The sequence below is a fragment of the Acanthopagrus latus genome, chromosome 15 (assembly GCF_904848185.1).
Source record: "Acanthopagrus latus isolate v.2019 chromosome 15, fAcaLat1.1, whole genome shotgun sequence".
Lineage (NCBI taxonomy): Eukaryota > Metazoa > Chordata > Actinopteri > Spariformes > Sparidae > Acanthopagrus > Acanthopagrus latus.
The window spans coordinates 5,879,109-5,906,413 of NC_051053.1; the positions used below are offsets into that span (position 1 = coordinate 5,879,109).

Here is a 27,305-nt window from a genome sequence, read left to right on the forward strand (position 1 = left end):
TAATCAACAGAAATTTGCAGGAGCTTCACAGCTAAGCAGAAAACAACTGAATTAGAAGGGAACTTGTTGTAAATTGTAAAAAAGAAAATAATAAAAATAATGGCCCCATACAGCTTGTCCAGTGTCTTCAGAAGCCCCAAATCAAGACACAAATTGATTTGAAAAGACATAACTGCCCTTTTTAAGATGAAACCTTCACATTAGCTGTGGAGCCAGAAGCATTAGCATGCAAAACTCGTGAAGTTGCATCAACGGGTGGTTTCAAATCAGTGTGGGACGTTCCAGGGTTCCAGAGACTTGGATTACAACAGACTTGTTATCCAATTTTAACATTTTTATGTGACGCTCCAGAAATATTTTATCGATTAAACGGGGTTGAGCACATAATGGCTACTTTTCTTTTAAATGATTTGCTGCTTCCCGTTGACTTCAACCAAGTTGATTACTAAATCATTTGTGAAGATTTATAGATGTGCTACATTGTGTGACAGTGACCTGCAGTTGCAGTTGCATGAACAAAACCAGGAGCCTGATGGGATCAGGCATAAAAACCTTTTTTTTTTTTTTTTTTTTATGTATGCCTTAATGAATATGTGGAGAGGAGCTTTAATTTTTATCATTTGCTCCTGCGCTTCTCAGATATAAAAGGTCAAAATGCCCCTCCACATGCCCACAGGTGTTCTCTTTCATCCTAATTACACATCTGTGAGGCAAAAAAAAAAAAGAAAAAGAAAAAAAACAACAACCTGTGATAACGGTGTGAATTGTCCCGCCCTTAAAGGTGCAACAAAACTAACAGGTGATAGAGGGAGAGACGCCAATCAAACACAGCCTGAACGTGCCTACACAGCGCTGAGGGGTCGTCCAATCAGGCAGACAGAGTATTAGTTTTATTTGATCACAAGCACCATTCAGCACACACACACACACACACACACACACACACACTGCAGGGCTGAAGCAGCGTGTCCTTCTCGAAATGTGAACGGGGCAGGTACAAGACTTCTCCCTTATGATAAAACACTGCGCTGTGCAGCAGCTCGCCCTCAGAGGAGAAATATAAACGTTTCCCTGATATGAACTTCATAAAAGGAAATGCCTTTCACTGTTACTGTACTTGGGAATAATTATCATCCTTGTATATCATGTTTTCCCTTGTAATTATGTCATAATTCAAAGGCTTCCCAGGCGAGCTAAAAACGGCCAGGTACGTCATCATATAAGAAAACTTCTCTGAGGAGCGGGGCCTATTAATTGTCAGGATATAATTACATTCACAACACCCCGAGGGCCCGTCTCGTTTAGTCATCTCTGAGTTACCGCTCCAAACTATAATTAGGGAATGTAATCACACAGGTATGGACCTCCAGGATTTATTTTGCAGCCTGACTGAAGGCTGATTGAAATGACATCTGTGGTTGGGTACCAGGCAGGGAGTGTTTACGACCTGGCACGTGTTCAACAGCCGCATGCGGTGGCACCAGGCACCGCATCGCATACCAGCAGAGTTCACCGCTCACCTACACAAACAGGCGCACATGGACTCTGCTAATTTGTTTGACGCGTGTGTATGTTCTCGTTACCTTGACAGTGATTTCTTGAGTGGCATGCGTGCGTGCGTGTGTGTTTGTGTGTGTGTGTGTGTGCCTCCCTGCGGTTATGCCACCCTCGTGTGGCACTTTTCCGCCAGTGTTAACAAGTGACCTCATCCCATTATGTCTTTCCGATCTCAAATGCCATCCAATAAACTACTCATTTCTCACCTCTTCGTGCACTCTCTCTCTCTCTCGCCATTAAAACACCTCTTGCCTCTCTCCCTGACACCCGCTCTGAAAGCGCTCGGGACGGGCCGAGGAGAACATATAAAGGAGCTGCACTCTCTGAAGTGACTGTGAGTGATTTCCCAGTGAGAAGCGATTAGTCACCCGAGTTTCAGCGACATTTTTGCGAGGTAGGGCTCGAGCCTGGATGAATGAGGCCAGTGAACGTCTCAATTAATGTAGTTCCACTGCACTGTGGAGGCCGTTTCAGCATCGGAATTTTTGTTTTGTTTTTTTTGTCCGTGTGTTTTCAGTCACCCGACCTCATCAGAAGAAAACGACAGCATAGGTCAACGATGAATGCAGCCTGAATGCATTTTTTTTTTTGTTTCTTGTTAGGCAGCGAACGCTAGTGGCCACAGCAAATCATTACACCTCAAAGGAGGAAGTGAGGAGAACTAATACAACGAGCAAAAGGTTGGGGATGGGTAGTTGAGTTGAAGAAGCAAATTAGTTTGATGCAGGAGATCGCAGTCTGTGTTTTTAGCCACACTATAGGTGCACCCGATAGAAATAGCTCCACACCTCTTCTGATTGAGATCAGATTTTGTACAGGCTTCGTCACCATAGGACAAATCCTACCAGCAGCAGGTTATTTGTTATTTTAAGTGAGAAGTCTCCACAACAGTTGGATTGATGGAAATGAAAATTAGTATAGACATTTATAGTCCCCACAGGATGAATTAGCTCAAAGCCCCAATGTGCTTCAGAGCCACTAACATGGAATCACACATGTACGGTGGCCCTGAGGGTCAAAACACAACACCATTTCAAAAAACAGAACGACATTTCAGAAAACATTTGTTTCATGAGATTGGTGAAATTTTGTCGTGGTTTATGAAACGTTGTCTTTTCTAAAATGTTTTCGTGTTTTGGCCCACCATGGCACTGTGGCCAAGACACAATAACAAAATAAAACGGGAGTGATATCGCAATCTGCATACTGTACATGTGTATGTGTCATCAAGGCCGAGTCGACGATGCCCAGACACTTAGAGGAACATTTACTGGTAATTATTTTGTCACAACTGAAGTAATTGCAGTTATGTTTTTACTGTATTCACCACAAGTCGCAATATAAAATTAGATGAAATATTACTTTAAAAGACACCTTCATTAACACCTCATTTTGAGGCTTTGGTGCATTTTGCCCAATGAAACTGTACTCAGTCAATTTACTGCAAACTATTAACAGAGAAATTAAATTGAGAAAAGCTGTGATCACAACTCATTATCACACTGGGTGTTAATGCGGTCCTGTGGGTAAAATCTGCACTTTATTGTAATGCAGGTGGATTTTATTTCTTTCCAAACTGGAAAAACAAAGCACCCTGCCTCTTGATTTTGTGCAGTAGAAAAAAAATCAGTACACTGTAGATGCCTTGAGAATGTACAGAATTCAGCTAATCCTCCGGCAACTTATCACCTTCACGGCTGATGTTTTACTACATTCCTCAATTCTGAAATATCCACTTGACTGTTTTAATGGGAACAGCTCTCTAAGATCTGATCCCAAAGTTCAGCGTCTAAAAACAGTTAAAAGAAGAAAAAAAAAGGACAGTTTCACGCACGATGGGGATAATGTGTTGAGGCGATGAGAGAGTAACAAACATTCTACTGACTGAACTTTAATTTTGAAACTTTTATTCTTTCCTGTGATCCTCAGCCAGTGACTTCGGCTTTGATGTGTTTAATAAATCTAACAGTGATTAATGAAATGTCTAGCTACATGCAGGGAGATTAAGTTAATTATCTTTTACCCTGAGTGGAATATTAATCAAGAACAACAACAACCCTGAAAACGCTGCTCTTCCTACGAAGCCTGGCGTAGGTTGAGTCACAGAAAAAAAGTGGGTGAGCAATGTTTTCTCCTGGGGGTTAAATCATGCACAGACAGCAGAAAACACAGAGCTCCAATGAGCGGGGAGCTGAAGATGGGGTTAGGGGAGCAATGACACATCATGGATCATCTTACACGTCCCAACACTGCTCTGACTAAAGCCCTACACAGCAGAATGATTGAGTAACTTACCATAAAACCACTCCCAACCAATTTCACATCTAAATACGTTGTGCAGTGTGTGTGTGGGTGTGTGTGTGTGTGAGAGAGAGACAGAGTGTGTGTGTGAGTGTATGTGTGTGTGCAGGCTTCACATTTGTCCCTCAGCACACATTGACTGTATCCTCGATGGAGCTTTTTAAATAAGATAGATATGATGGCTGGAGCATCATGCTCACTGCATTTATCACTGTTACATTCAGATGAAATCATCCTCACGTTTTCCAAAAAGCACGCGAACAGCAGCGGAGCATTTCACGCAGCCGCTGCGTTTTCCATGATACTATACATGAAGTCACATCTTGTTCCCTTTGGAGCACATGGGAACAGCGCAGACCAGCATTTTCTGCGATCAGTTGTGTCTCTGCTGTCGGAAATAAGCAGTGTTGGGGTGTAACTAAAAATTTACTCTTGAGGTACTTGTGGGCTACTTAGGTGTTTCCAATTTCTGCTACTTTATACTTCAAGGGTAATTTTTCCAAGTATCACAATGATAAAGTAATGTAAACTCGATTACTTTCCATTACTTTTGAATGACCTTGATACCAAACTTGTGCAAAAAAAAAATTAAAAAAAACATCAACAAGATGGCTTTTAGTTTCAGTTCACACAGTTCCAGTTTCTGTAAAATGATACTGTGTGGACTTGTGAGGTGTTGTCATGGTAATGGACTAGTAAATCAATTTTTATGTGAAAACTGTATATCCAGTTAGTGATTTCTTTTTTATATAAATGTTTCTGTAATGTAATTACATATTTTTTCTGTAACTTCACAGGATTACAGTTATCTTTTACTAGGGCTGTAAAGATTCACCAATATGAATTGGTAACCAGTTTTAACATTAAAGATGCAACTACATCAATACTGTATCGATTTAAATGCAATGCCACTTTTATAGAATTGCTTATTTTAATTTATATGTAAAATTAATGTCTACATTAAACAAATGTTAAGAACTGTATCAGATTGCACTGTATCGTTTCAAATTGGATCACATCGCACCAAATCGTTCCGTATTTAAAATGTATTGTCTCACTACATCTATTTATTTGATAACTTTAGGAACAAGTTACTTTGCAGATTACATTCTGCACCAGAGCCAAAGCATTTTCAAATTGAAAAAAAACAAAAACAACCAACACTGATTCCAATAATAAAAAGAAATTGATCTGATATCAGCCAAATATACAGTTTCTGATGATGTTGTATACTCCACTTGTACTTTCCCACTCCATATAATTTCAGATACTTTAAAGGTGCAGTATGTAGTTTTGGAGAATAATTTCAAACTCATTTACAACATTCAAGGTGCAATATGTAAAAATGTGCATAAGGGGTGTACTGGAGGGACTAGCTGTAGCTGCCATGAACTAGTGAGCTCAGTTCTCTGTGCAGCTAGTGGTTCGGACTGGAAGTTAGCACAGGTGCTTTGGAAAGGGGCTGGGCAGGGCTAGCTGGTCAGCATGCTAACTTTAGCAAACATCTTCTGCAACACAACATACAGAACCAATGAAGATTTGCCTTTACCGGCTCATAAACGTCTCTCCCAAAACTCCACCTTTAAGACTTTCACTCAAGTACTTGTGCTATGGGTGTCTTTCATTTTACCTCAGCAATATACCAACATGATATCTTTACTATATATATATATATATCAAATTTACTCAAGCATGATTTTTGGGCACTTTTTACAACATTGGATAGAAGAAAACAGAACAACCAAGCCCCATTTATCCATCATTTTTTATTCAACAATATAACTTTTGCTCTTCAGAGTACAATCAATATAAGGTACATATGACAAAATATATTTTAAATAGAAGAAAAAAAGACATTAAGGCATTTCATTGAAGGAAGTTAACAGTCTTGACAGCATGAACGGTAAGATTAGTGTAACATTTACCTCTAAGGCACTATGCTGAAACCACATAAAAGGAGTTTGAGGCAAACACGGAGAACTCTCTACACTTGGAGTGGTGACAACAAGCTGGTTTCAATGTGGTTTTCAGTCGACAGTGTACAATGTTTCAGCAATAAGCCAGAGCTGACACGTGGAGTCATGAAAAGAAAGCAAAGCAGGTAGTGAAAGATTTCTCATTCTGCCAAAAAGTGTGGTGGCATTGTATTAACACTTTAATAATCCCCTGTGTCACACACATACACACACACCAACCAGCTACAGGGCAAAGCACTGTAATTATGTTTATCACGCAAGCCAGCCTGGTGCCAGTGTGACTTCTTGTCTGGGACCGACATTAGAAAAAGCCCAGCCGTTCCTCTGGAGAATCAGCGTGGCACCAACGAGCGGTCGATTAGCCGAGGTGTGTCGTGATGAAAGCCGTCATTTCCTGCGCGTGTTCTCGAGTTCAAAAATCGCTTGCTATTGCCTCAGTGACCGCGGGGATGGCATCACAGAAACGCATAAACAGCTCGACCACATCCACCGAACCGAACAAGCTCTTTCTCACTCTTTCCCTTTCTCTCCCTCTGTGTTTCACACTTTCACTCACTTGCATAACACACACACGCGCGCACACACACACACACACACACACACACACACACACACACACAAACATCCACACACACAGGGTACCTGGGTATGTACATGACTTAACTCCTGCGAGTAAAGCCTACCAGCATCAAGCCTGTTGTCATGCAAAGTTTAGTACTCTCTCAACTCACAGGCAAATTCCCTCCCTTTACACTTCTGAACTGTTCTGGACTTCTCTGGAAATTATTACTCATGAGTAAAACTATACAGAAACTTGCACAAACAGAGTGGCGCAGCAGCACTAACCCCTACAACATTTATCAACACAAGCTGTGATTTACAAAGTCTGTGAATTATTTTTTGTATCAAAAGCTGCTCATATTGGATATTCATCATGTACATTTATATAGATTAAAAAAAAAAGTGATTTCTCTCTCCTCTGATGCACACACAGGTTATTGTAAGCAGTTCTGGTCCGAACAAAGTGATAAATGTAGGTACAGCTGCAACAAAAATCCATCACAGTGAGGATGTGTGTCCACTAGGCCTCTTTTCCTGAGTGCATCGGCTCTGTCTGGAAGCAGCAGTGACTGCTGCGTCCAGCATCTTTCCCAAGTCCACTTCAAGCACTTAAAGTCAAAAGTTGTTTCATCACAAACCCTTTCATCAAAATGCTTCCCCGCACATCGAGAGAAAAAGATGCCCAGTGGTCACATCACAGCATGGGGTCGGTCTGTCATGAGCAAGCCTATGAGAACTGCTGTGCTGCTGTATGAGTCTGGCACAGCCTATGTTATATGTCATATGCATGTATTGTATGAAAATGTACAGTATGTTATGCTGATACAGGCATCTGCTGTGTTACACTGCTATGTTTGCTGAACCAGACTTATTTTTGGGCTGCTGGGATCTGCGGCGCTCAGAAGGCGTAGGGCCCGACTATGACGGTGAGCCGCAGCAGCGAGCTGGAGCGGTAGTTCATGGTCACATGGTGAGTGACCATCTCCAGGTCCACGACGTACTCCCTGGGGCCCGACAGAGGCTTGGTGAGCACCAGCATGGCGCTCACATTGCTGGAACGCTGCAAGAAAATATGATCAGGCCGTATGTGAGCATGGTGGGACAGATTTTTCACACATATTTTTGGAAGCAAGACATGATTGGTATGATGTTATACATTGGGATAGATTTATATTTGTTGTTTTTAAGCCATGCAAGTACTATAGCTCTCATGATAGCACGGCCCAGGCGAAAATATGCCCATGGCCCATGGACATAGCCATCATCTATTCCCAATGGCTGACGGTCGCTGACCACTGAGCACTCTACCATCATAACATCCCGATTAAACTGTTGTCGGACCCGCTGACCTCAACCATTCGAGAAAACTGCCAGATCAACTCTCACATCACTGCCTGGTGAGTGTCTGACATACCCTGGCCCCAGTGCGGGGACACAACAAAGTTAGTTATACTTATGAAAGATTTAGAGGGACACACTAGAAGCCACCGCTGCAGAAAAGAAACACTGCTACCACCAGTAAAACCAGGGGTCCTGGGTTCGCCGATCGTGGCAGGTTAAATAAGAAATTAATTCATGGTACATGGAGACATAGCGTTATTGCATTGAGCAGCAATAAACATACAGATTACAAGACAACATAGAACCTCTCTGAGGGGACACACCTCTTTTTTTGCACTCTCTGCTTGAGGGCCGTTTTAATCACAAAGTTATGATGGTACAAGGCTCACTAGAGGATCACTGTCAGCCATCAGCAACGGACTATGGCGCTGTCCTGTGACCTAAACCTAGCAGTGACTCTAGTGTTACTTCTGCCTTTCTGCCAATTCTAACAGGACTCTCAGTCCTGTTTGCTTAGTGTTCCAAACCATGTTTTGAGAATGGGGGGGGGGGGGCCACTATGACCTGTGACACCCTCCCCCTGCTCTTCGTGCAAAACAAAAAATCAGCTTACTCGCAGAAAGAATTCTCCTCCCTCGTTCCCAGCTTTGATCCTGAAGGTGTTGTGTGTGTTGGCGTAGATGTTGGTGGCCTGGATCTGGAAGATGTCCGCCGGCACAGTCCGCTCCGCCTGGATGCTCATGTATTTGTAGACAATTGACGGTGGGAGACCCTGGCACTCGGTCTGAGACCGGCAGATGCAGCGACTGCGAGCACACGACAAGGATGTCAATCTCTGTGAAACCACTTTGAAAACAAGAATAATTTCAGGCCGTAAAAAAGTAAAAACTCTGCAAATGGGACAAATGAAAATCTGCTTGTTAACATTTCTTAAAATACAATGTGATGTCTAAAAATATACATCCATACATCTCACTGAAATGTTACCCGTTGGATGATTGTGTCTTATATTCAGAGTAATGAGACTAGACATCAAAGTATACTTGGGAAGACTTTGAGTTTTTGGAGGAGGGTGAAACAAAAACACTGGCTGATGTTTACTGACTTTTCTGAGGTTTTGGTGTAAGGCGCCTCGCAGGGGTTTCTGGGATAGCAGCGGAAGCCTCCGTAATAGTTCCAGCACATTTCATCATCTTGGCAGTTATGGGTCCCCGTCTCACACTCATTTATGTCTGGTGATTGGCAGAGGGACAGCGAGTGAGAGAGGAGAAGTATTGAACAGTCAAAAAATAGCTGGATGACAATATTAGCATCCCGCACGTCCAAAACACACACAAACTCTACACGCTCGATGAAACAGAGCTGTGAAAACAGAGTCAAAGTTCAGGACGGTGTGGGAATGGTGTCTCAGGGTTTGTAGCTGTGAAGAAGCAAGGAAACACAAGAGGGAAAGCCTGCAGATCTGCAGTCGAGGAAAGCCCCCAATGCAACCCCACGTAGCCCTAACTGCAGCTCTTTCCATGAAAATAACCCCATCAAACGCGGCCCAAACCACAGGGCTATTTCTGGCACAGCAACCTGGATTCATCACCAAGAGGTCCCTCTGACACAACCGGCCGGATTCATGACTCCCCCTATAAAGCCTGCACCTGACCGAGGGGGGGAGAGGGAAAAAATAACAGCTCACCCTTTGAGCGAGCGCCGGAGCTTCAAATAAATCCACTTCAAGCAACCAACATCATGCATATAAATTCACAGAGGTGGCTCAGCAGGGCAACACAACGTTGCAGTGTGTTTGTGTTGCCTAACCTCCGCATTCTTTCCATGACAGATCTGGTTGAGAGTGGCTCTCATTCCCTGCACGAGAGGTAGAACAGTGGATGATAGCAGGGATGATCAACGGTTATCTTCAAAGAGGGAGAGGAAGAGGAAGAGGAAGAGGAGGAAGGGAGGGAGAGAGGAGGACTCGCTTGGGAACTCTGTCGAGTGCGAAAACACAGGGGATAAATAAATCAGGAAAAGAAAAGTTGGTGAAAAGCAAAGGGTAGAAGTGCAGTACCTTGACACAGCCTGTTTCCCTGGAGCTGATATCCGTCTGGACACTCGCAGGAGTAGCTCCCTGGGCTGTTGATGCACTGGTACTGACACATGTAGCTGGAGAAGCTGCACTCATCGATGTCTGTGCAGAAAAAAAAAAAAAAAGGACATACGACGGGAGTTTACGAACGTTTATCTGCCAACATATGTATGCATGTGTGAGTTTTAATGTGCGTCCACCTTGGCAGGAGACGGCGTCTTGAGCCAGCTCGTATCCCTGGTCACACTGGCAGAGGAAGGAGCCAATCAGGTTGTAGCAGTGGTGCTGACAGGGACTCTGCACATCGCATTCATTCACATCTGGAACACAGTCAGACGTTTTACATATATGGATATAATACAGATTATTCTCGTTTATTACAACTTGGAGCATATTTTTGTAGCTCTGGCCATCAGTCAGATAATAGCAGCTCTGTTCTCAGTAACTATAAATACCATTTAATTATCCCATCAAAGGAAAATTGTGCTTTGGCTTCCCCAGCGCGGGTCAAAATGGGGCCGAAAGACTAACACACAACTGCAGCGTGCGCACACAGACCGCAAAAAAAACACACGCACATGTTTCACCATCGCTCGGAGCGAGTCATGGGTTTTGATGGATTTCTAAATGGGTTTCAGAGACAAACAGCTCTCTATCACTGCACAACTTGTTCAATAACTTCCTCTGACGGCAGCGGGAGATGTTCTGCGTGGGTTCAGGTTACGACGGTGAGTCTCATGATAGCTCTGAGCTCCCAGGCTGAAAAAAAAAAAAACATGAGCTCGCACACCATTTGTTTTGTTCCTGACTTTAAAATATCTACATCCAGCGGAAACTGAAGGAAGGGTGAATATACCTGACCTGACTTGTTTAATGTGTCAGTTTTATTCATGTTTTTTATTCATAGCACATGTTGCTCTTTTGTTTATTTTCATGATGTCATTATGTTTGTGTATGCAAAGTGCATTAAAGCACTCTGTAAACACAGGTTTTTAGAAAGTTCAGTACAAATATAGGTATGTATGATGATCATAATATACTTTTGTTGTGAGCACTGAGTATGCAACTAACAAGAGGTTAAAAATGAACCTGGTAAGGGAGCAGCTCAGGTAGATATCCATGGCAGCACAAAATGTCTGACACACACATCAGAATAAAACATAATCTGGAGCTGCAACAATTAGTTGATAAATTGTTAAATCAATGAAAAGGAAATTCACTGTCCTGCAATTCACATTTTTCAAGCAAAAATGTAAAACATGTATTGCCTTCTTCTATGATAGTGAATGAATGAGTGTTTGGGTTTTAGACTGCTGGTTAGATAAAAGAAAGCAACTGCGAGACGAAACTTTGGGCTCTAGGCAATAGAGATTAGCATTTTTCACAATTTTGGAATTTTTACAGACTAAAAAGTGAATCGATTAACCGTAAAAATGATCTGCCGATTAAAGTCGCTCCCTCCTGTTTCTGCAGTGGTAATCACCAGACACAGCAGCAAACAGGAGCAGACAGTACCGCCTCTTTATGAAGTTCTCTGTCCTGATTGGATAAAACGGGCAGGGATACCAGAATATGTATTGTCTCTTTTACTGCATAAGCAGGGGGAGGGCAGACATGGGTAACTGACCAAACACTCGAGAAATGTAGAGATACTGATCACTTATTTTAATAGGAAAATATCACTCACAGCAGCTTTAATCCAAATGAAAATAATCATTAGCTGCAGTCCCTAAATCACTGAAGCAAAGTGTTTCCATCGCCTGATGCTGCACACACAAGCACACACAGACACACTCGCAGTGACTTTTCAGTGACTTACCAACACAGCTGTGGTTGTTGCTGGCCAACTTGTGACCCGCGTTGCACTCACAGTAGTACGAGCCCTGTGTGTTCACACATCTGTGCATGCAGTAGTGGGTCAGGGCACACTCGTCTCTGTCTGCAGGGAAGCACACGCATTTACAGAGGGAAGATGCAAGTCTTTTAATCAGCTGCTCAAAGTCTTTTGAAAGCTTGACGCCACTTTTTAATCTCGTGATAAAGCGAGAGGAGGGAGCGCGTGACTCACCCACGCAGTGGTCTCCGTTCCGTTGGTAGCCCAGAGGACACTGGCAGGTGTAGGAGCCTCTGGTGTTGTAGCACGTCTGTTCAGGTCCACAAGTGTGTCTACCTGTTGCGCATTCATCTATGTCTGCAATAAACAGAAGAAGCGCACGCTGAGGGGAAGCTGAGGGCTCATGAATGCAGGAACACAAAACCAAACAACATGTCTGGACTGTATGAACTCTGTGATCTGCGATGTGTGAACTGCGAAATCTGTGATCACCGACACCATCGCATCACACACATGGGCATAATCACACGTGTTCGTACAGAGAGCGGGGGATTAAAGAAAGAGGGCTTTTATTCAGAAGCTCCGGGTGAGGTGGGGAAACACAGATCGTATCTTCTGCTACCAGGACAGATTTTTGAAGGGGGAGGTGTGTGTGTGTGTGTGTGTGTGTGTGTGTGTGTGTGTGTGTGTGTGTGTGTGTGTGTGTGTGTGCGCGTGTGTATGTATGAAAGCTCAACTGATAAGTCGTGTGCTTTTTACCGTAACACCTCGCTCTTTCAACAGAAATCCATCAACCCAAAAGCACACAGATCGAGACACGTTCACTTTCTATCTCTCAGCCTGTCATTAATAGGTTATATAACATGATAAGCAGTAGTTTGATGTTAATGTAAGAGGCTTAAAAACACAAAGCTCCTGCCAGAAAGATGCTACATTTCCCAAATGAATTCGAAACTGCTGTAAAAACTGTGCAGGTCTGACAGACCTAATGATTATGAGATGTACAAACTCGAACGTTACCAAGTTAAATTTCAAAGTGATGTCCGGAATGTTGAAAAAAAAAAAATGGTATTGTTGATACAATCAGGGGTGAAAGTGTCGGGACGATGAGGTGATGGTGAGGTGAGGACATGGCTTAGTGTCAGTGTTTTAGAGGAGATCTTAAAAATGAAAAAGCTCAAAATCTGCGGCAATGGAAGCTCTTGTCTTCCACAGAAAACACTGCTCCTGAAACGCCTCATCGGTATTGATAATTAGGTGACTTCCTGACATCACCGTGTCACACATTTGCCTAAATTATACCTCTACTTATGGTAGAAGTTAAGCTATTTGAAAGATCAAAACATGATCCAAGACACACAGTATGCTTACATGATGTTAGAAAAAGTCGGACTATTGTGTTAACCTGGTCTTTTAAAGTCCATGTCAACATGTTAGTCCAATTTAAACCGGACTAAATCGAGTTTAGTCTAAGTCGGAATAACACAGAGATAATGTGGTTGAAAGTCCATCTACTCTTTCATGTGTACGCCTTGGCTGAACCTGAGCTGGCGTCTGAGTTCTGCGCATCCACCCCAGTCCCCGCACTGGGCATAGTCGTTACACCGGCGCCAATTAGGTATAAAACACGGAGGCGCTCTTAACAAATTCGTCAGAGAATTTTACCGACCAAGTCACTACTCGTATCTCCTGGGGTGTAAATTTATTTTACGCAGACTGAAAAGGTCTTATTGGGTCATAATTGTATCACTCCTAGCACTAACGTAAGACTCTTAGCTCTCTTTTATACATTGTTTTATCACGGTTCATTTCGAATTTTGTCAACCTAACACCACAATGCAGTAAATTAATACACAACTCCTGAGTCTCTCTGTCTAAAGCACTGTTTCCCTCAGGTTCTTCATTAACTTTTCAGCAGAAATAAGAATTTTCCAGCTTTGGAAAATAACACATGACACAGAAGTGGAAAGATTCTCCTTTTTCTGTTGATCCTCCGAACACGCTCTCAATTTTGATTCGCTTGGAGCCAGAGCTTCTTCAAAAAGGCTGTTCTCTTTACAACCCCCCACCCTCTTACTTCTGAACTACTATCTGTCTCTCTTTCTCCCACATACACACACACACACACAAACACAATCACACACAGACACACACAGACAAAGACACACACACACACACACACACACACACACACACACACACACTCTACAAATACACCCCTACTGTATACGCTCATCCCTGTGGGCCCACCAGCAGTACTCTTGGGTGGTCTGACACAACCCATCATATGCAGACAGCCAGTGGGCATCAGTTTAAAAGCATGACAGACAGTTATACTCAATACCACACACACACACACACACACACACAGGGGAAAGGCACTGCATTGTGTTTTGAGACGCGCGTAGCTTAACAATAGCAAGAAGAACCCGACTGTAAGGCGACTGGAAAACCTACATTTTCAGCCTGTCCTCCCCCGGTGACTGTGCTGAACATGACAGATATGATGGTGTTATCATTCCTGCGGGGTTAACATGCATTTAAAGCCCCCGAGACAAAGAGTTAAATACTCGTGGAGGCCCCAATTCAAAGAGATCAAACACGTTAAATCAATAAACCGCTCAAATGAGTGCAGACACACTTGCTGCAGCACAGATGTCTTGAAATGATGTTCACCTGGAAATGTTTCATGTGGAAAGGATCAAGCCGTTCCCTGAGGGCCTCAAAGGCCCTGTATGCCAGTCCCACAGCTCCCCCCCCCCCCCCGCCCCCATCCAGTGGGACTGGTGCCGGTGAGAAATTGGCCAATGAAGCAAAAGGTGGACAGAAGGTAAGTTGTCCTCACTCCGTCGAGGAAGGAAAGGGAAGAGGGCTGAAATGTCAGGGCGCAGTGATAAGATGGACTCAGTACATTAGGCACAAAAGCAGGGCTTATCTAACGGTGTACCTGAGAGACAACAGGTGCGAACTGCATACAGGAAGGAATGCTCAGACAAGGTCTGTTGCCCACTGACCCGCTTGGTAACAGAAAAAGATAAAAGCAGTGTTGTTCCGGAAAAAAAAAAAAAAAACTGCGCTCTGATGTGGCTTGAAAGGCATCTGGGAAAGTGCATCAGCAACCAGCACCGAGTGGCAGTGAGACACTGAACGCTTGGATTCCAGCAGTATCAGGGGATACTGACCCACTTGCAAGCGCCCAAAAGTTTCATGACATGTTTTTTTTTTTCTCCTTCAAGTCCTTGTCCATTAGAGGGTCTAGACCGGCAGCATCCCGATCCAGTCTCTTAGGTCAAAAGATTGTCCTAGTCTGGATCTGGATAATAGATTTCCTGAAGTGGTGTGTATGCCCACAGAAATGTAAGCTCATCCACAATCAACAGTGTCATACAAGGACCAGCCTAACGTCATCCCTTCAGTTAATAACACAGTCAGTTAGGTTGATATTGTCAGCTCTTTTCGTTCTAACAGCAGAGAGAAGAGCAAAGCAGGAGGAGCGCCTGAAACATGCGCCCAGTGTCAGGCTTTTAGACCACACTCACATTCTCATACATTACACAGTGAGGTTAAACATCTTCGCAACACAACGCCCATCTATGCTGTAGTTTGACATGCAGAAAAGTTGCAGGTTGCAGGAAGGACAAAACGGGAGCGACAGTGCTGTACGAGCTGGACAGGTAAACCGCGAGCTCACCCTTCAGTGAATAACACGACGAGGTTGCCAGAGAGTGAAATCGTGTGTTAATACAGGACCATTGACAACAAATAGTCAGGAGACAGAAAGAGCCAGATCAAGTCCCTGACGTGAATCAGCCCCACGCCTACTTACTGGAGGTATTTGGTGATTCATTGAGACTGGAAATGCCCTGCCTTCTGGCAGTGGATTCAGACAGTACAAGTCTGAGACGCCTGATCCCTGATAAAATAAAGTCCTGTGTGCTAAAAATGACAATGTTAGCATGCTGGTGTTTAGCAAGTGTAATGTTTACAGTGTTTGCCACTTTACTTCGGGCTCATCCTTATGTCCTATGATCCCCAGCTCTGTATTCCCTTACACACTTTACATCTGTCTTCCCAGTGATTCAGGTCATTAAACAATGTATTTACTGATTACAATTTGTTTTTCTTCTAAGGACACCCTTCAAAAGGTAATTCAATCTGTTTTTGCCTCCAAGTAACTCATGTTTTTCTTTCCTCTGTATTTTATCTGTAGTTGCTGTTGGATATTTGAGGTAATCAGTCAATATTTGACATATGTCTGAATAACTCAAAGATGCAGCTCTCTATGTTGGTAGACAATTAGGCCAGCTACACTGAACATTAACTTCTCTGAGGGCTCGTGTTAAAATCAAAGAATGATGGGGTGGAGTTAATAAATTATTAACAATTTTGAGGGGGTTAATTTTAACATACTGACCCCAAGGAAACATAAATTGGACATTTGATGTTGAGGGAAAATATTTTGGAGAACATTCTCTGTGATTCCACACATTAAGACAATACTAAGCTGGGGCACATAGGACCCTTGGAACATAGATCTGCTCCCCTTAATTTAGCATTTTACATGCTTACTAGACAGCTATCTCAGTTGTTCTTGCAGTTCTGATATGGTGGCTTATGAGCTGTAGTTTCCCCAGTAAAAACACCAACCTCTTCCAGAGTAGTGCAGAGGACTAAACAAATCTGGATGGATGTATTAAGCACCAGGAAGACACTGAGGCTTTTCTTCTTATGGAAAGGATCAGAAGCGAGCCAATCAGAGACCAACGAGGGCTGGTCTTGCAAGAAAGCCAGTCTGATCCATAATAATGTGGGGATCACTAAAAGTTATCACAGTTCATCCCGAGATTAAGTCTCTCGGCTTTAGGGCTTTCATGGCTATCAGTCAAACAGGTGTTGAGACATTTGACACACTTAAGCAACAATTAGCCAAGTTTCTGTTTTGTTTTTGTTAGTTTTTTTATTATTTTTTTAATTCTGTATTGCTGTGCTGGTTGAACAGTGGCGTCCTTCGGTGTTCGACAAGACTTTTCACTCTGTTCAGGCTGACTTGAGGACGACATCTGAGCCAGAGCCGGTCCACATATGGCCTCAAGACGTGGGCTCCAAACAACCTCCTGATAGAGGTATTTGCTCTTGTTTTGGGTGACTGCTGCCAACCAGAAACACATCAGGTGCACTTGGAAAGATTTCGGCGTGAGTAACCTGGAATCTGACAACATTTATGCCACTGCTTGAGTGGTTTCGGGCGACTGCGTGAATCATCAAACAAAGGAGTCGCCGGTGCGGGGCAGAAATCGCCGACCGTCTTTTACATAACTATATAAACCATGAACTGAAGTAACATCACATGTCTAACAACGGCGGTGATGCTTCCTCAGAACTTCTGTGTACGGAAAAGTCAGAGTCATCCTCGCTCCCTTCAAGGAAGCTTTGAGAGCTCTAAATAAAAGCATATGTGCTGCTGAACGCACTCCAAAGGTTCATTCACGGGAATATCTTGTGGTAACTGCTACTCTGTCACTAAAGCTTTAAGAAGCTGCCAATACAAAGTGCCACGAACGTTCGTGTGTGTGTGCGAGTGTGTGTGTGAGTGGGTGGGTGGGGTGGGAGGACATCCCACACTGGCTGGCTCTCAGGTCCCATAAAGCCTCCGCAGCTTACCACATGCGGCACAGTCCGTGTAGTTTACACAGGAAAACAGATTTCGCTGCAACAAGCCATCAAACGTGATGATGTGTTGCGTGTGGGGAGAAGTGACTCTGCTCTCTGAGGTCAGATTTTTTTTTTTTTCCTCTCCGAGTGAGCCTGCTGCAACATCACAGGGAAAAGATAAGGCTGTCCAGCAGACGAGTGGAAGGAAAGAATGAGGAGAAAGGGTGGAGGGAATTTTTTTTTTTTTTTTTTTTAAACAAAAAAGGGCTTTTTAAGATTTGAAGTTAGATTTACGGCCGTGTGTGCACATGTGATGTCAGAGTTAAAAACTCCTTGCTTTTCAGGGAGATTAATTCTAAATGCCTTGTGGGAGTTGGGGGAGTAACGGGAATGGCGGCAGCTCAAAGAATGTGAGTGTGTGGATCAGTGGGTGTGTGTGTTCACTGGAGGTGCTCAAACAGTAAATGACCTTTTTTCTTTTTTTGTTTTGTTACTTACAATGTTTTACAGAGTGGAGTGTTATCTGAAAGGGGGGGGGGGGAGCTTATGTGTCCAAAACGGGGACTTAAAAATTGTTTGGCCTGAATTCAGAACAATGTGTTATTTGCTCCAGATTTATCCTGACATGATAGGGCCTGTTGTAATTATCACTTGAGAGCATTTAGTCTTGTTTTCACTGAACCGCTGCAATGGAAAGCAGGAGCCGTTCCAAAGAACAGTTGGAGCCATCCTGCTGTTGGACAGCATCTCTGTTTCCCTCTGATTATTGGATAATTCAATCTTTGGGAAAGCAGGGGGCAAGATGTGCGATGTTAATAGCCCATAAAATTTCACAACGTCAAATTTATTAGCATGTCACACACCAGCCCCTGAGCGTTTGGTTCTGCTAAAGCACCTTTATTCCACCCCTCCTCCTGCGCTTTGTTTCATTTGTGTGTAATTGTCTCTGCAGCTATCATTGGCTCCAACACGACCTCGGGACAAATGGGAGTGGCGGTGTTTCCCTTTCAAAGCAAGTCCAAACACAAAGCAGATAAGAAACGAAGGGATTCAAGACACTCTAACCTTATAATATGTGTATTTCCATCTGTATTAGGGCATGAAATATTTCCATGCTCTTGCTTTTCGCACCACTCCCAAGATTCCCCCCTCTCATCGCTCTCATTGTTCAGGAGGAACAGGAGTTTTAGTCATGCTGACACTTACTAACTGATTTGTGAGTTTGTTCCACACTCCACTAAAGGTCAGGCAGAGTCTTGACATTCTTGAAAATCCGTCCAGTGTGCCAGCTACATTCTTGACTGATAATAATCCTTCCTGTTGCTCTGAAAGCTCGATCAATCGCTCTGCCCACCTGACACGCAGCCATTCACAGCTTTATTTCAAGGCAAGATCTGCGGCACGGAAGGAACGAAACCTGCGCAGCGCGGACGCGCAAAAAAAATAAAAATAACAGCGTGACAAAAACCAATCGAGAGCTGTAGGAAACCCTGCGATCGCATGTGAGTGTCGCCCAGCTGAGCGCGACGGTGATTTACAGCGGCCCCGTGTCCCTTTCCATCATGAGGTAAACGGAAAGAGCAACACATGTAAGCACATCAGAGGAGGAAGCAGCTGGCCGTTGGACAGGCACCGACCTCAGGGAGAATAATAACAACAACATTAAGCACTTAAGCCAAGGAGGCACGGCAAAGCTGCTGCCCCCCCCCCCCACCGCCGCTTGCTTCTCCCTGCCATCGCTGATGGGATGGCAGAGAGGAGCCAGCGGCAAACCACAAGCAATAACAGCACACTGTACAGCAACACTGCACAGGCCAGAATTGGGGCTGCCTGCAAGATGGCTGGATTATATTCACGGAGCCAAAGATACTCGCGTCCTCCCTGGCAGCGTTAGAAAGCTGATAAAACACTGCCATCATTAAAACACATTCTCTCTTATTCTCTTAATCTCTCTAATGTAACGTGTTGTGGTTGTGCTTGGGAATGTTACTGCTAAAAATGTTGCGGTTGTTTAACTTTTGATTTCCTTGGGGTCAAAGATCAAGAGATTAAAAACACACAGCCATGGAGACACCGATTTCAAAATACATCCAGTTATGATGAGAGCATGGAAGAAGTTGAAACGTCTTTATCGGCGGCTGAGGAGTTGCAACATCAACAGGTTTTCTGGCACAGTTTAGGGATGGAAAGTGGGTTGTGAAAGCCAGAAAATCTCAGCAATGTTGATTCACTGGTATTGAGTTTAAAACATGACCAATAATGGATGTTGGAGGCAGATACTAACTCAGTAATTAGCTTAACTTGCCAGTGCTCTCTGGTGTACAAAGTATGTACTGGCGACCGGCTTTCAAAACTAGAACATATATGTAGCATTTCTGTGGTCACATTTCTTGCTTTACCACTGTGGCATGTGCAGATGTGTCTGCGATAAGTATCAGAAGGTAGACCTTCTGACACACCTGTCGAGCTCTATTTGACTTTAATCCTGTGAACCTTCAGATATAATAATATGTTAGATGGAGTTCTGATGTTTAGGATTTAAGGGGATCTATTGGCAGAAACGGAATGAAATATTTATGATTACCTTATGAGTGTGCATTCACATTAAATCAAGAATCATTGTGTTTTCATGACCTTAACGTAGAACATGCCTTATGTGTCTGCTGAAGGAGTGGGTCCTTTTCCATGGAGCCCCCTATGTTGCACCACCATTTTTCTAAAGTAGCCCAGAACGGACAAACCAAACACTAGCTCTAGAAATGGTCTTGGAGGGTAAGGTGAAGGGTGTAGGCCTATACCTGGTTGTAAACGCCACATCTCAAGATGCAAACTGCTCCTTTATTTAACTTTTATTTGTGCAAATGTTTGATATACTGAAAAAAATCTGAGAGAAAAAAGACAAACCATTTAATAACAAAATCGACATGCTAGCAGCTCTGCGATGTTGTCCAGAGGTGCTGTGAGCTGAATGGTAACATCAGCATGCTAACCATGACCAGTGATTGCTGATGGATAGCAGGTTTAATGTTTACCCTGATGACCTTCTTTGTCAAAGTTGTCAAATTTAACCCGGCACTGAGGACAACATGCAGGAAAACAGTAGACCTCAGAAGTTGGTGTCAGTAGTACTGCTCTAGTGTTTCCCACACATAAGATTTACTTTGGCTCACTTTTGCTGGTGAAGAAAAAGTAAAGCTGAGGATGATGGGAATGTTGAGTTTTGACAATTAAGAGTCAGAGGATTGCTTAAGTTATTATAACTTGTCCTGAGGGGTGTGAAAGTCTGAACAACATTAAGTGGCAATCCATCCTACTATTCTGTCTCTACAACAAACCGCTGTGGGCTAGCAGACTGGCACGACATCGCCATCCATTGAAAGCATCCACAAGTCAAAGGCTTAAAGATGCAACACTAGTTATTACAGCTGTGTAACAGGTGCAGAGAGCTGGGCAGTAAAATCATAGGGCACTGGGACAATCTCATACTGATGCAGGACAGTGCAAATCATCAGTCTGAGAGCAGGTGGAAGCCGAGAGCTTAGCTGGTAATAGGAGGGTTCAACAGGCACAAAGGTGTGCCTCAGGTTTTTTTTTTTTTTCTTTGAGTAACCCAAAACAAAGTGGGTCAGTTTTCATCAAGCAAAGGCTTTGTGTTTGATCCCACTTCCTCCCGTCAAGCAACAAAATCACTGCAGATTGTTTTAATTTAACATCCTGTACATCCTGTATCACATTCACCTCTGTGAAGCCTTCCCCCTTTTGTGCAGAAACATTTTCCAAATCTGTGTGATGGCTGTCTGGCAGAAACAAACACACGCAGGATAACATCTGAAGGAATTTCCTGAAAAACTGCAATCGCTTTCTGCGTACCCTCACATCTTCTTAAATTGTCTGTGGATCAGCAGAGACTGGTGGCTGGGGCTTGTTTCTTCAAGCGCAAATGTCAAGATGAGACAACAGCGAGCGGAGCTGTGAAGTAGAAGCTGTAAAGGTCAAATCATGAGGCAGCGTCACGTTGTGCTCTCTCTGCTTGTTCTGCTCTCTGCATTCCTGCTCCACGCAGATCGATCTGACGCTTATCTGTCAAGGTGGTGAGTAATTCCAACCATCACAAAAGATGGGAGCAAGCGGAAAAAACAACCGCCGCTGACATTCCAGAGATATTCCTCCCAAGTGCATTGCATCTGCGTGGAAAAATGTTATTGCATGCGCTCGGCCTTGTTCGGAAAAGTACACAAGTTCTCTGTCACACAGGGGCTTAACGGCCTTAATGAAACATATTTAGGAAAGATTTCCAGTCGGTGCAGGTGAAGAGAGTCCAGACGTAGCTGAAATTAGTCAGGCATGCAGGTGGTAATGTGGCCTGCATGACCTCAGGAAACCAGACAGGTAAACAGGAGTGGCATGTCCTTTCATGTCCCATACTGCAGCGCACGAGTATCTAATTTAGAGATGAGAAATAAATAGGCAGCAGCTAAAGCGCGCAAAGTCGATGCTTGCGGCGGAGAGAACCCAGAAAGTGTCAAATACGACATTAAGGCCAAAATGATATGCCTGAAGTCACTGAAAGCACATTTAAGTACAACAGTGGTCAACTGTGAATGAGAGAGGTGAAATAACCGCTTTCAACTTTTCACCAGATTTAAAGGGACAGTTCATCCCGAGATTTAAAAGGAAAAAAATCGTAGTCTTCCTCTGACCTGTGGTGTTATTCATCCATCTAGTCTGTTTTGGCGTGAGTTGCAGATTTTTGGAGATAACCCCCGTCGAGATGTCTGGCTTCGCTTGAATATAATCAAACTAGATGGCAATCCACAGACTTGGTTGTGAGAGGTTTGATCTCAGAACTATTTTCTTAGCCTAGTTAGCTGGCCCATCTTTCAGTAGTACATGCATGCTTTCTTTTGTGCAGTCATACGGTTGGTGGGTGTGGTTTGCTAACAGGTAGAGGATGGATGGGCCGGGCCCAGGTTTGGAAAAAAAATGTAGATTGAGAAGGTGCTCTCCAGTTAAAAATAAAAATGATTTTAAAAAAATCAATAATTATGGTGTAAAAATATCTGATAAGTGATATAAAGTGATACCTGATGATAAGAGATGGACCTTGCTGCTATATGTCCTGTTAGGCACTCGCATTTGTTACTTCGGTGACGATGCACTGAACGTAACACAGAGGCTATTTGTTATTTTCCAAGCAGCAAGCGTTCATGTACTTTTGGCTGGCTAAGGATGGAGGAAGTAAAGCAAAACAGAACATTAGGGAAGTTAAACTAACAAAAAACCACTGGGGGGGAAATTGTTGGTAGCGCGCTTTAGTCGCGAATGCAGATAATAATGAAGCAGTTGTTGTGGGATGACATCCAACAGCAAGAGGACATGGATACAGGATGCCGCCGTGCTTCAACTTTCATTAAATACCTTATGCTCGAGTCGGGTTCAGATGTAAAAATGTGGCCTCTAGTAGAAAGAAAATCATTCCTACAGGAAACTGCTCGCAGCAAGGTCTCTGGATTATCTTGATTATTGGGTAATGCTTTCAGAAAAACGCTTTGGCACCGCATGCCGAGTGCCATCTAGTTGCATTATGTTGACGAGAAAGCAAACATCTAGAACAGTCTGGATGGATTACCTCCTTAGGTAAGAGGGAAAATATGTATTTTTGGTTTTGGTGGTGAACTGCCCCTTTAATGACTGATAGAGAAGGACGACTTCTGATGGACAACCTTCACTTCGAGGAGGAAGTGACCTCACCTCTGCAGAAAAGGAGAGTTAATATGTATACATAAGACTACAGCGAGTCACTTGTAGGCATCTCCAAGCAGTAAACACAGTAAGTGTATGTGTGTGTGTGTGTGTGTGTGTGTGGGTGTGTGTGTGTGTGTGTGTGTGTGTGTGTGTATGTTTGGAGGCTGGGGGAGGTCATGGAAATGCGAGGCATCATTAAGCTGTCACACATACAGTAAGGGCTCATAGTTTCTCTGTGTGGCCGGGCTGGAGTAGGGCGCCAGCTTCCCAGATGTGTCACTGCAACAACACACTCTTAGGCCTGGGGTTCACACTCAGGGCCAAGGAGCTTTATTGCCAGTTTGCCAATAGTTGTCCCCATGGGGAGGATTATTATAAGGAAAAATATCAGGGTGAAGTGTATTATATAATTAGTGGTTTGGTTCTCTTTTAATCAGCATAAAGAACAGAAAGAGAGGCTATTTTGTTTTATAAACAGCCTTTTCAACGATTTAGGTTGTGCTTTGGAAAATTGGCTTCATTTTTTCCAGAGCATTTAAGCTGATCTCTTTACTGTTCACCACACACTCAGCAGTAAGTCACCAAAACAACCCAGCAGCAGCAGCAGCAGCAGCAGCAGCAGCAGCAGCACAACCCATGACGCTGGTGCAACCTGGCTCGGTCGGTGCTCCAGTACTCGTGTGGTTATTTAGTCAGTGTCAGCCTTTCATCTTCCCCTTTGCCCTACCTGACTCGGCACTCTGGCTTCCACTCCGCAGAGTGGTGAGTTAGCAGGGAAGGAGCCTGATGTAAGCACTATTTGATACATTGAGGTCCCCCCCCCCATTGGAAGTAAATGGGAATTCCTTCGCTCGCAAGATAGGTAGCTGTGCAAAAACAGCCACTGTGGAACTGAAAATAAGAAAAAAAAAAAAAAAAAAAGCTAAGACAATTCTGTGTCCAAGAACAATTGGCTCATTGTGGCGAGTGAGAGGTAATGACAGAGAAACCGGAGACTGATGTAAACAAAGATTATATCACTTCACCGGCGTGAATAAACGCCCACCAAACGGCACGAGACGCCTTCCCGTTAAAAACCCCTCCAATCATTTCAAAGCGCCGACACTGACAGCAACAGCCTATCTTTGTTTAGCCCCATGCGCTGAAAGCGGCACGCCAGTGAATGAATAAGTGTTATACCCATGCCAGCTCGCTTATGTGGTTACTTTAGCTGATATGCTGCCATGTTTTACACTCTAATAAAACCTAATTGGGTTCCAATTCAGAGAAACACATAAAGCGCCTCACACATATCTCTGCCCCAGGTGTAAAATCAAATTTGTTACTTTCACTGGAGCTCTGTGACCGCAGGCCTCGCCACACAGCCGCTCACCACACGCCTACTGGCAAGAGGAGCTCCTCACCGCCGGGCACATGCACTGTATGGTAATGCACTTTGTCTTACATTACATTTAGGCAGCTATAATGACATGACACGGCCGCACTTTCACAGAGCAACACGTGACTAAACAAAAGAGCTGGATGTGATATCTATAATATGAACGTCTGGCACAAAAAGTGGCAAGGAAGGGCACCGTTGTGTGTGTGTGAGACAGAGAATGAATCTCTAGCCCACCCTCCATTTGTAACGATCAAAGAGTCTCACTCAAACACAGGATCACCCCCACAATGGTCTTGCGCAGCTACCAGGCCAAGGGAATATCCGCAGTAGGTGTAAAGGCCGTATGTGAGCGCAGATGTTGCCACGATGTGACACCTAATATCTGCGATTTGCCATCGACACCCGAGGCGCCAGTTTTACATCGAAGGGAAGAAGTTGAACTCTGGCCAAAAACATCACGCTGCGAGCGACCAAAAAGAGTTTAGAAAACATGACATCACGGTGAGCGGGGAAGCTTGCAACACATCTGGCAGCGACGCATGGCTCCTCCGTTGATGACTGTCAGACAGATGGATGAACATGTTCACCTTTGGAGCTCTGCTCATTGAGGCTCTAAAGTCGTTAGCGAGCAATTATCGAATACCTACATATCTCTGCCAGAGACACATTCAGACACATTCTTCTGCAGCGGGCCAAGTGCAACAAGGAGCACACTACTGATACTGCAGTGCACATCGTTTTCGGGGAGCAATCTGTCTCACGAGGGCCAAAGGTCAAATTAATATACATGAAGATGAAAATGCTTTCTTGCAGAGAACATATCACACATATTTTTGTGGTCACACCTCTGCTCCTGCTGACAGAGTTCAATTTCTCCCCCCGAGGAGCTCATCAGCAACACTTCCTGAGATAAGAGCAGCCGTCTCCTCGTGTCGGCGTGAAGCAGTAAAAGGAATAAAATGAGAGGCTAGTGTTTCAAGTTGCTTTGAAGATGTTTTCCATCATCCTGCAGCTGGAATGAGGAAAGGGTTGGAGTGCCTGTGCGGCTGATCTTACCTCTGCAGACGTTCTCCTCTGCAGCGAACCCCGTCGCGCAGCGGATGGTCTGGCTGGTGTAGGTGATCCTCTGCGATCCGACTGAGGACGTGCGCGGAGGCTGAGGCTGGTTCAGCTGGACGGCGGGGACGGGAGGGACGGGGTCCGGCATCGGCACCGGCTCGCCGTCCTTGCTGATGTAGATGACAGCGCTCTTGGGCAGGCAGAGGTACCCGCCGAAGTGGTTGATGCACTGCATCCCTCCTTTGCAGGCGTCCTCTAACAAGGCGCACTCGTCGACGTCTGAGGAGAGGGAGAAATGGAGGGAGAGAGTGGATATAGCGTTTGTTGATATACATAAAGGCAGAAGAGCTGCATAAATGTGTCATTTCTCACCTCTGCACTGCTCTCTGACTCTGTCATACTCATAGCCCTCTGTGCACTGTGAAGGATGGATGATGATGGGCATGAAATCATACATACATCAGAGTCCTATCATGTGAAAACTTATGATAAATAAAACCAGGACCCCTGACCCCTCAGCAGATTAAAGTAAACACCATCTCAAACAAAACAGACCAAAAAAAAAAAAAAGAGAAAAAAAAAAGCTGGTACAGATATAAAATCTGTCTCTTACTGTGTAGGAGATGGGCTCCTCAGCCTCCTGAGAGAGGACATGGCTGAAAACCGCACAGAGACACACGCAGATCCTCAGCATGTCGAGCAAAACCTCGGAGCAGCGGCACTGTAACGAGATGCAGACAGAGGAACCAAATGGACAGAGCGTGCAAGATCATTTTTCGCTTGACAAGCCTACATGTTTTAATACCAGTTATTACATCATTGATGGCATTGCTTAACGAGTCCCAACGTCTCCCCGTCTGCTGGCGTGATGTTTATGTTGGCGCGGCTCCAGCTGAATCTGCGACTTCAGCTAGGTGAAGTGTTTTTTTTTTTTTTTTTCCTGCTGTTTTTCTCCAAACGGGATTTAGTGCGTAACACGCGTAAAGATCGTGCGTAAACATGCCCGTCGTGTGTCAGTCGGTGTCAGGAAAATGAGCGAGTTAACCAGCCGCGCGGAGCTTAAAAATTCTCTACCTGCTCAAAACATGCGAGCTGCCCATTCACACATTAACGTGTTGTTGTTGTCGTTGTTGTTGTTGACACTGACACTTGTTCCCTGACGATCCCCCGAAACAAGCGAAGTACATCTCAAACAAGTGCTGCTCCAGATTCCTCCCTCTGGCTCGCTTTGACATTCACACTCCTCGGTGGATTGTGTTCACGTTTATCTGATCTGAGCTCTGTGCGCAGCAGCTTTGTCATCCCGTGGCGCCTTGGAGACGTACCTGCAATTATACCTGCGGATCCCCAAACTCTCCCGGTGTGCTGAAGAAGGAAAACGTCCCCGTGTTTTTCTTTTTCTTTCTTTCTTTCTTTCTTTCTTTTTTTTTTTTTTTGTAGTTGTTGCTGCAGATCCGAGCGTGTGCGCAGCAGCAGCAGCAGCAGCAGCGGCAGGCCGGCTCTTTATTGTGGATGTTAGATGGTTGCGGGAGAGCGAGCAGCACTTGTGATGAACATGCGGCTCGTACAGTATGACATGCTGGGGGCGGTGTACCGGGCAGGTTGAGAGAGCTCCGGGTTCGTCTCTCACCGGAGTGCAGCGAGCGAGCAGGAGGAGGCTGCAGTGGCTCCCTCTATGGACTCATGGGAAGTGATGAAATAAAAGGGGCTCCATCAGGAGGGATGGAAAACTGCGATCTGATCGTATTGCTGACGGATAAACTCAAAACAATAAGAAACCAAGGGAAACAGAGTTGAAGTTTCCATAGTGTATCTGCTTTG

General features: G+C 44.3%; 1 protein-coding gene across 3 annotated transcripts; it reads right to left on the reverse strand.

Annotated features, from left to right (window-relative positions):
* Positions 1-5,604: 5,604 nt before the first annotated feature.
* Positions 5,605-27,139, reverse strand: efemp1 (EGF containing fibulin extracellular matrix protein 1). Of its 3 annotated transcripts, none has more exons than XM_037124997.1 (11): positions 26,810-27,139; positions 26,098-26,205; positions 25,857-25,902; positions 25,482-25,763; positions 11,882-12,004; positions 11,633-11,752; positions 10,014-10,133; positions 9,796-9,915; positions 8,842-8,968; positions 8,350-8,542; positions 5,605-7,455 (listed from the first exon to the last, which is right to left on the reverse strand). In XM_037124997.1, the coding sequence occupies exons 2-11, from the start codon at positions 26,176-26,178 to the stop codon at positions 7,294-7,296; spliced, it is 1,374 nt and encodes a 457-aa protein (XP_036980892.1). In that variant the 5' UTR covers positions 26,179-26,205; positions 26,810-27,139; the 3' UTR covers positions 5,605-7,293. The 3 variants fall into 3 exon arrangements, with proteins under 3 accessions (XP_036980892.1, XP_036980894.1, XP_036980893.1); XM_037124999.1 differs by lacking the exon at positions 26,810-27,139 and adding an exon at positions 26,559-26,797; XM_037124998.1 differs by lacking the exon at positions 26,810-27,139 and adding an exon at positions 26,300-26,523.
* Between the last annotated feature and the right edge of the window lie 166 nt (positions 27,140-27,305).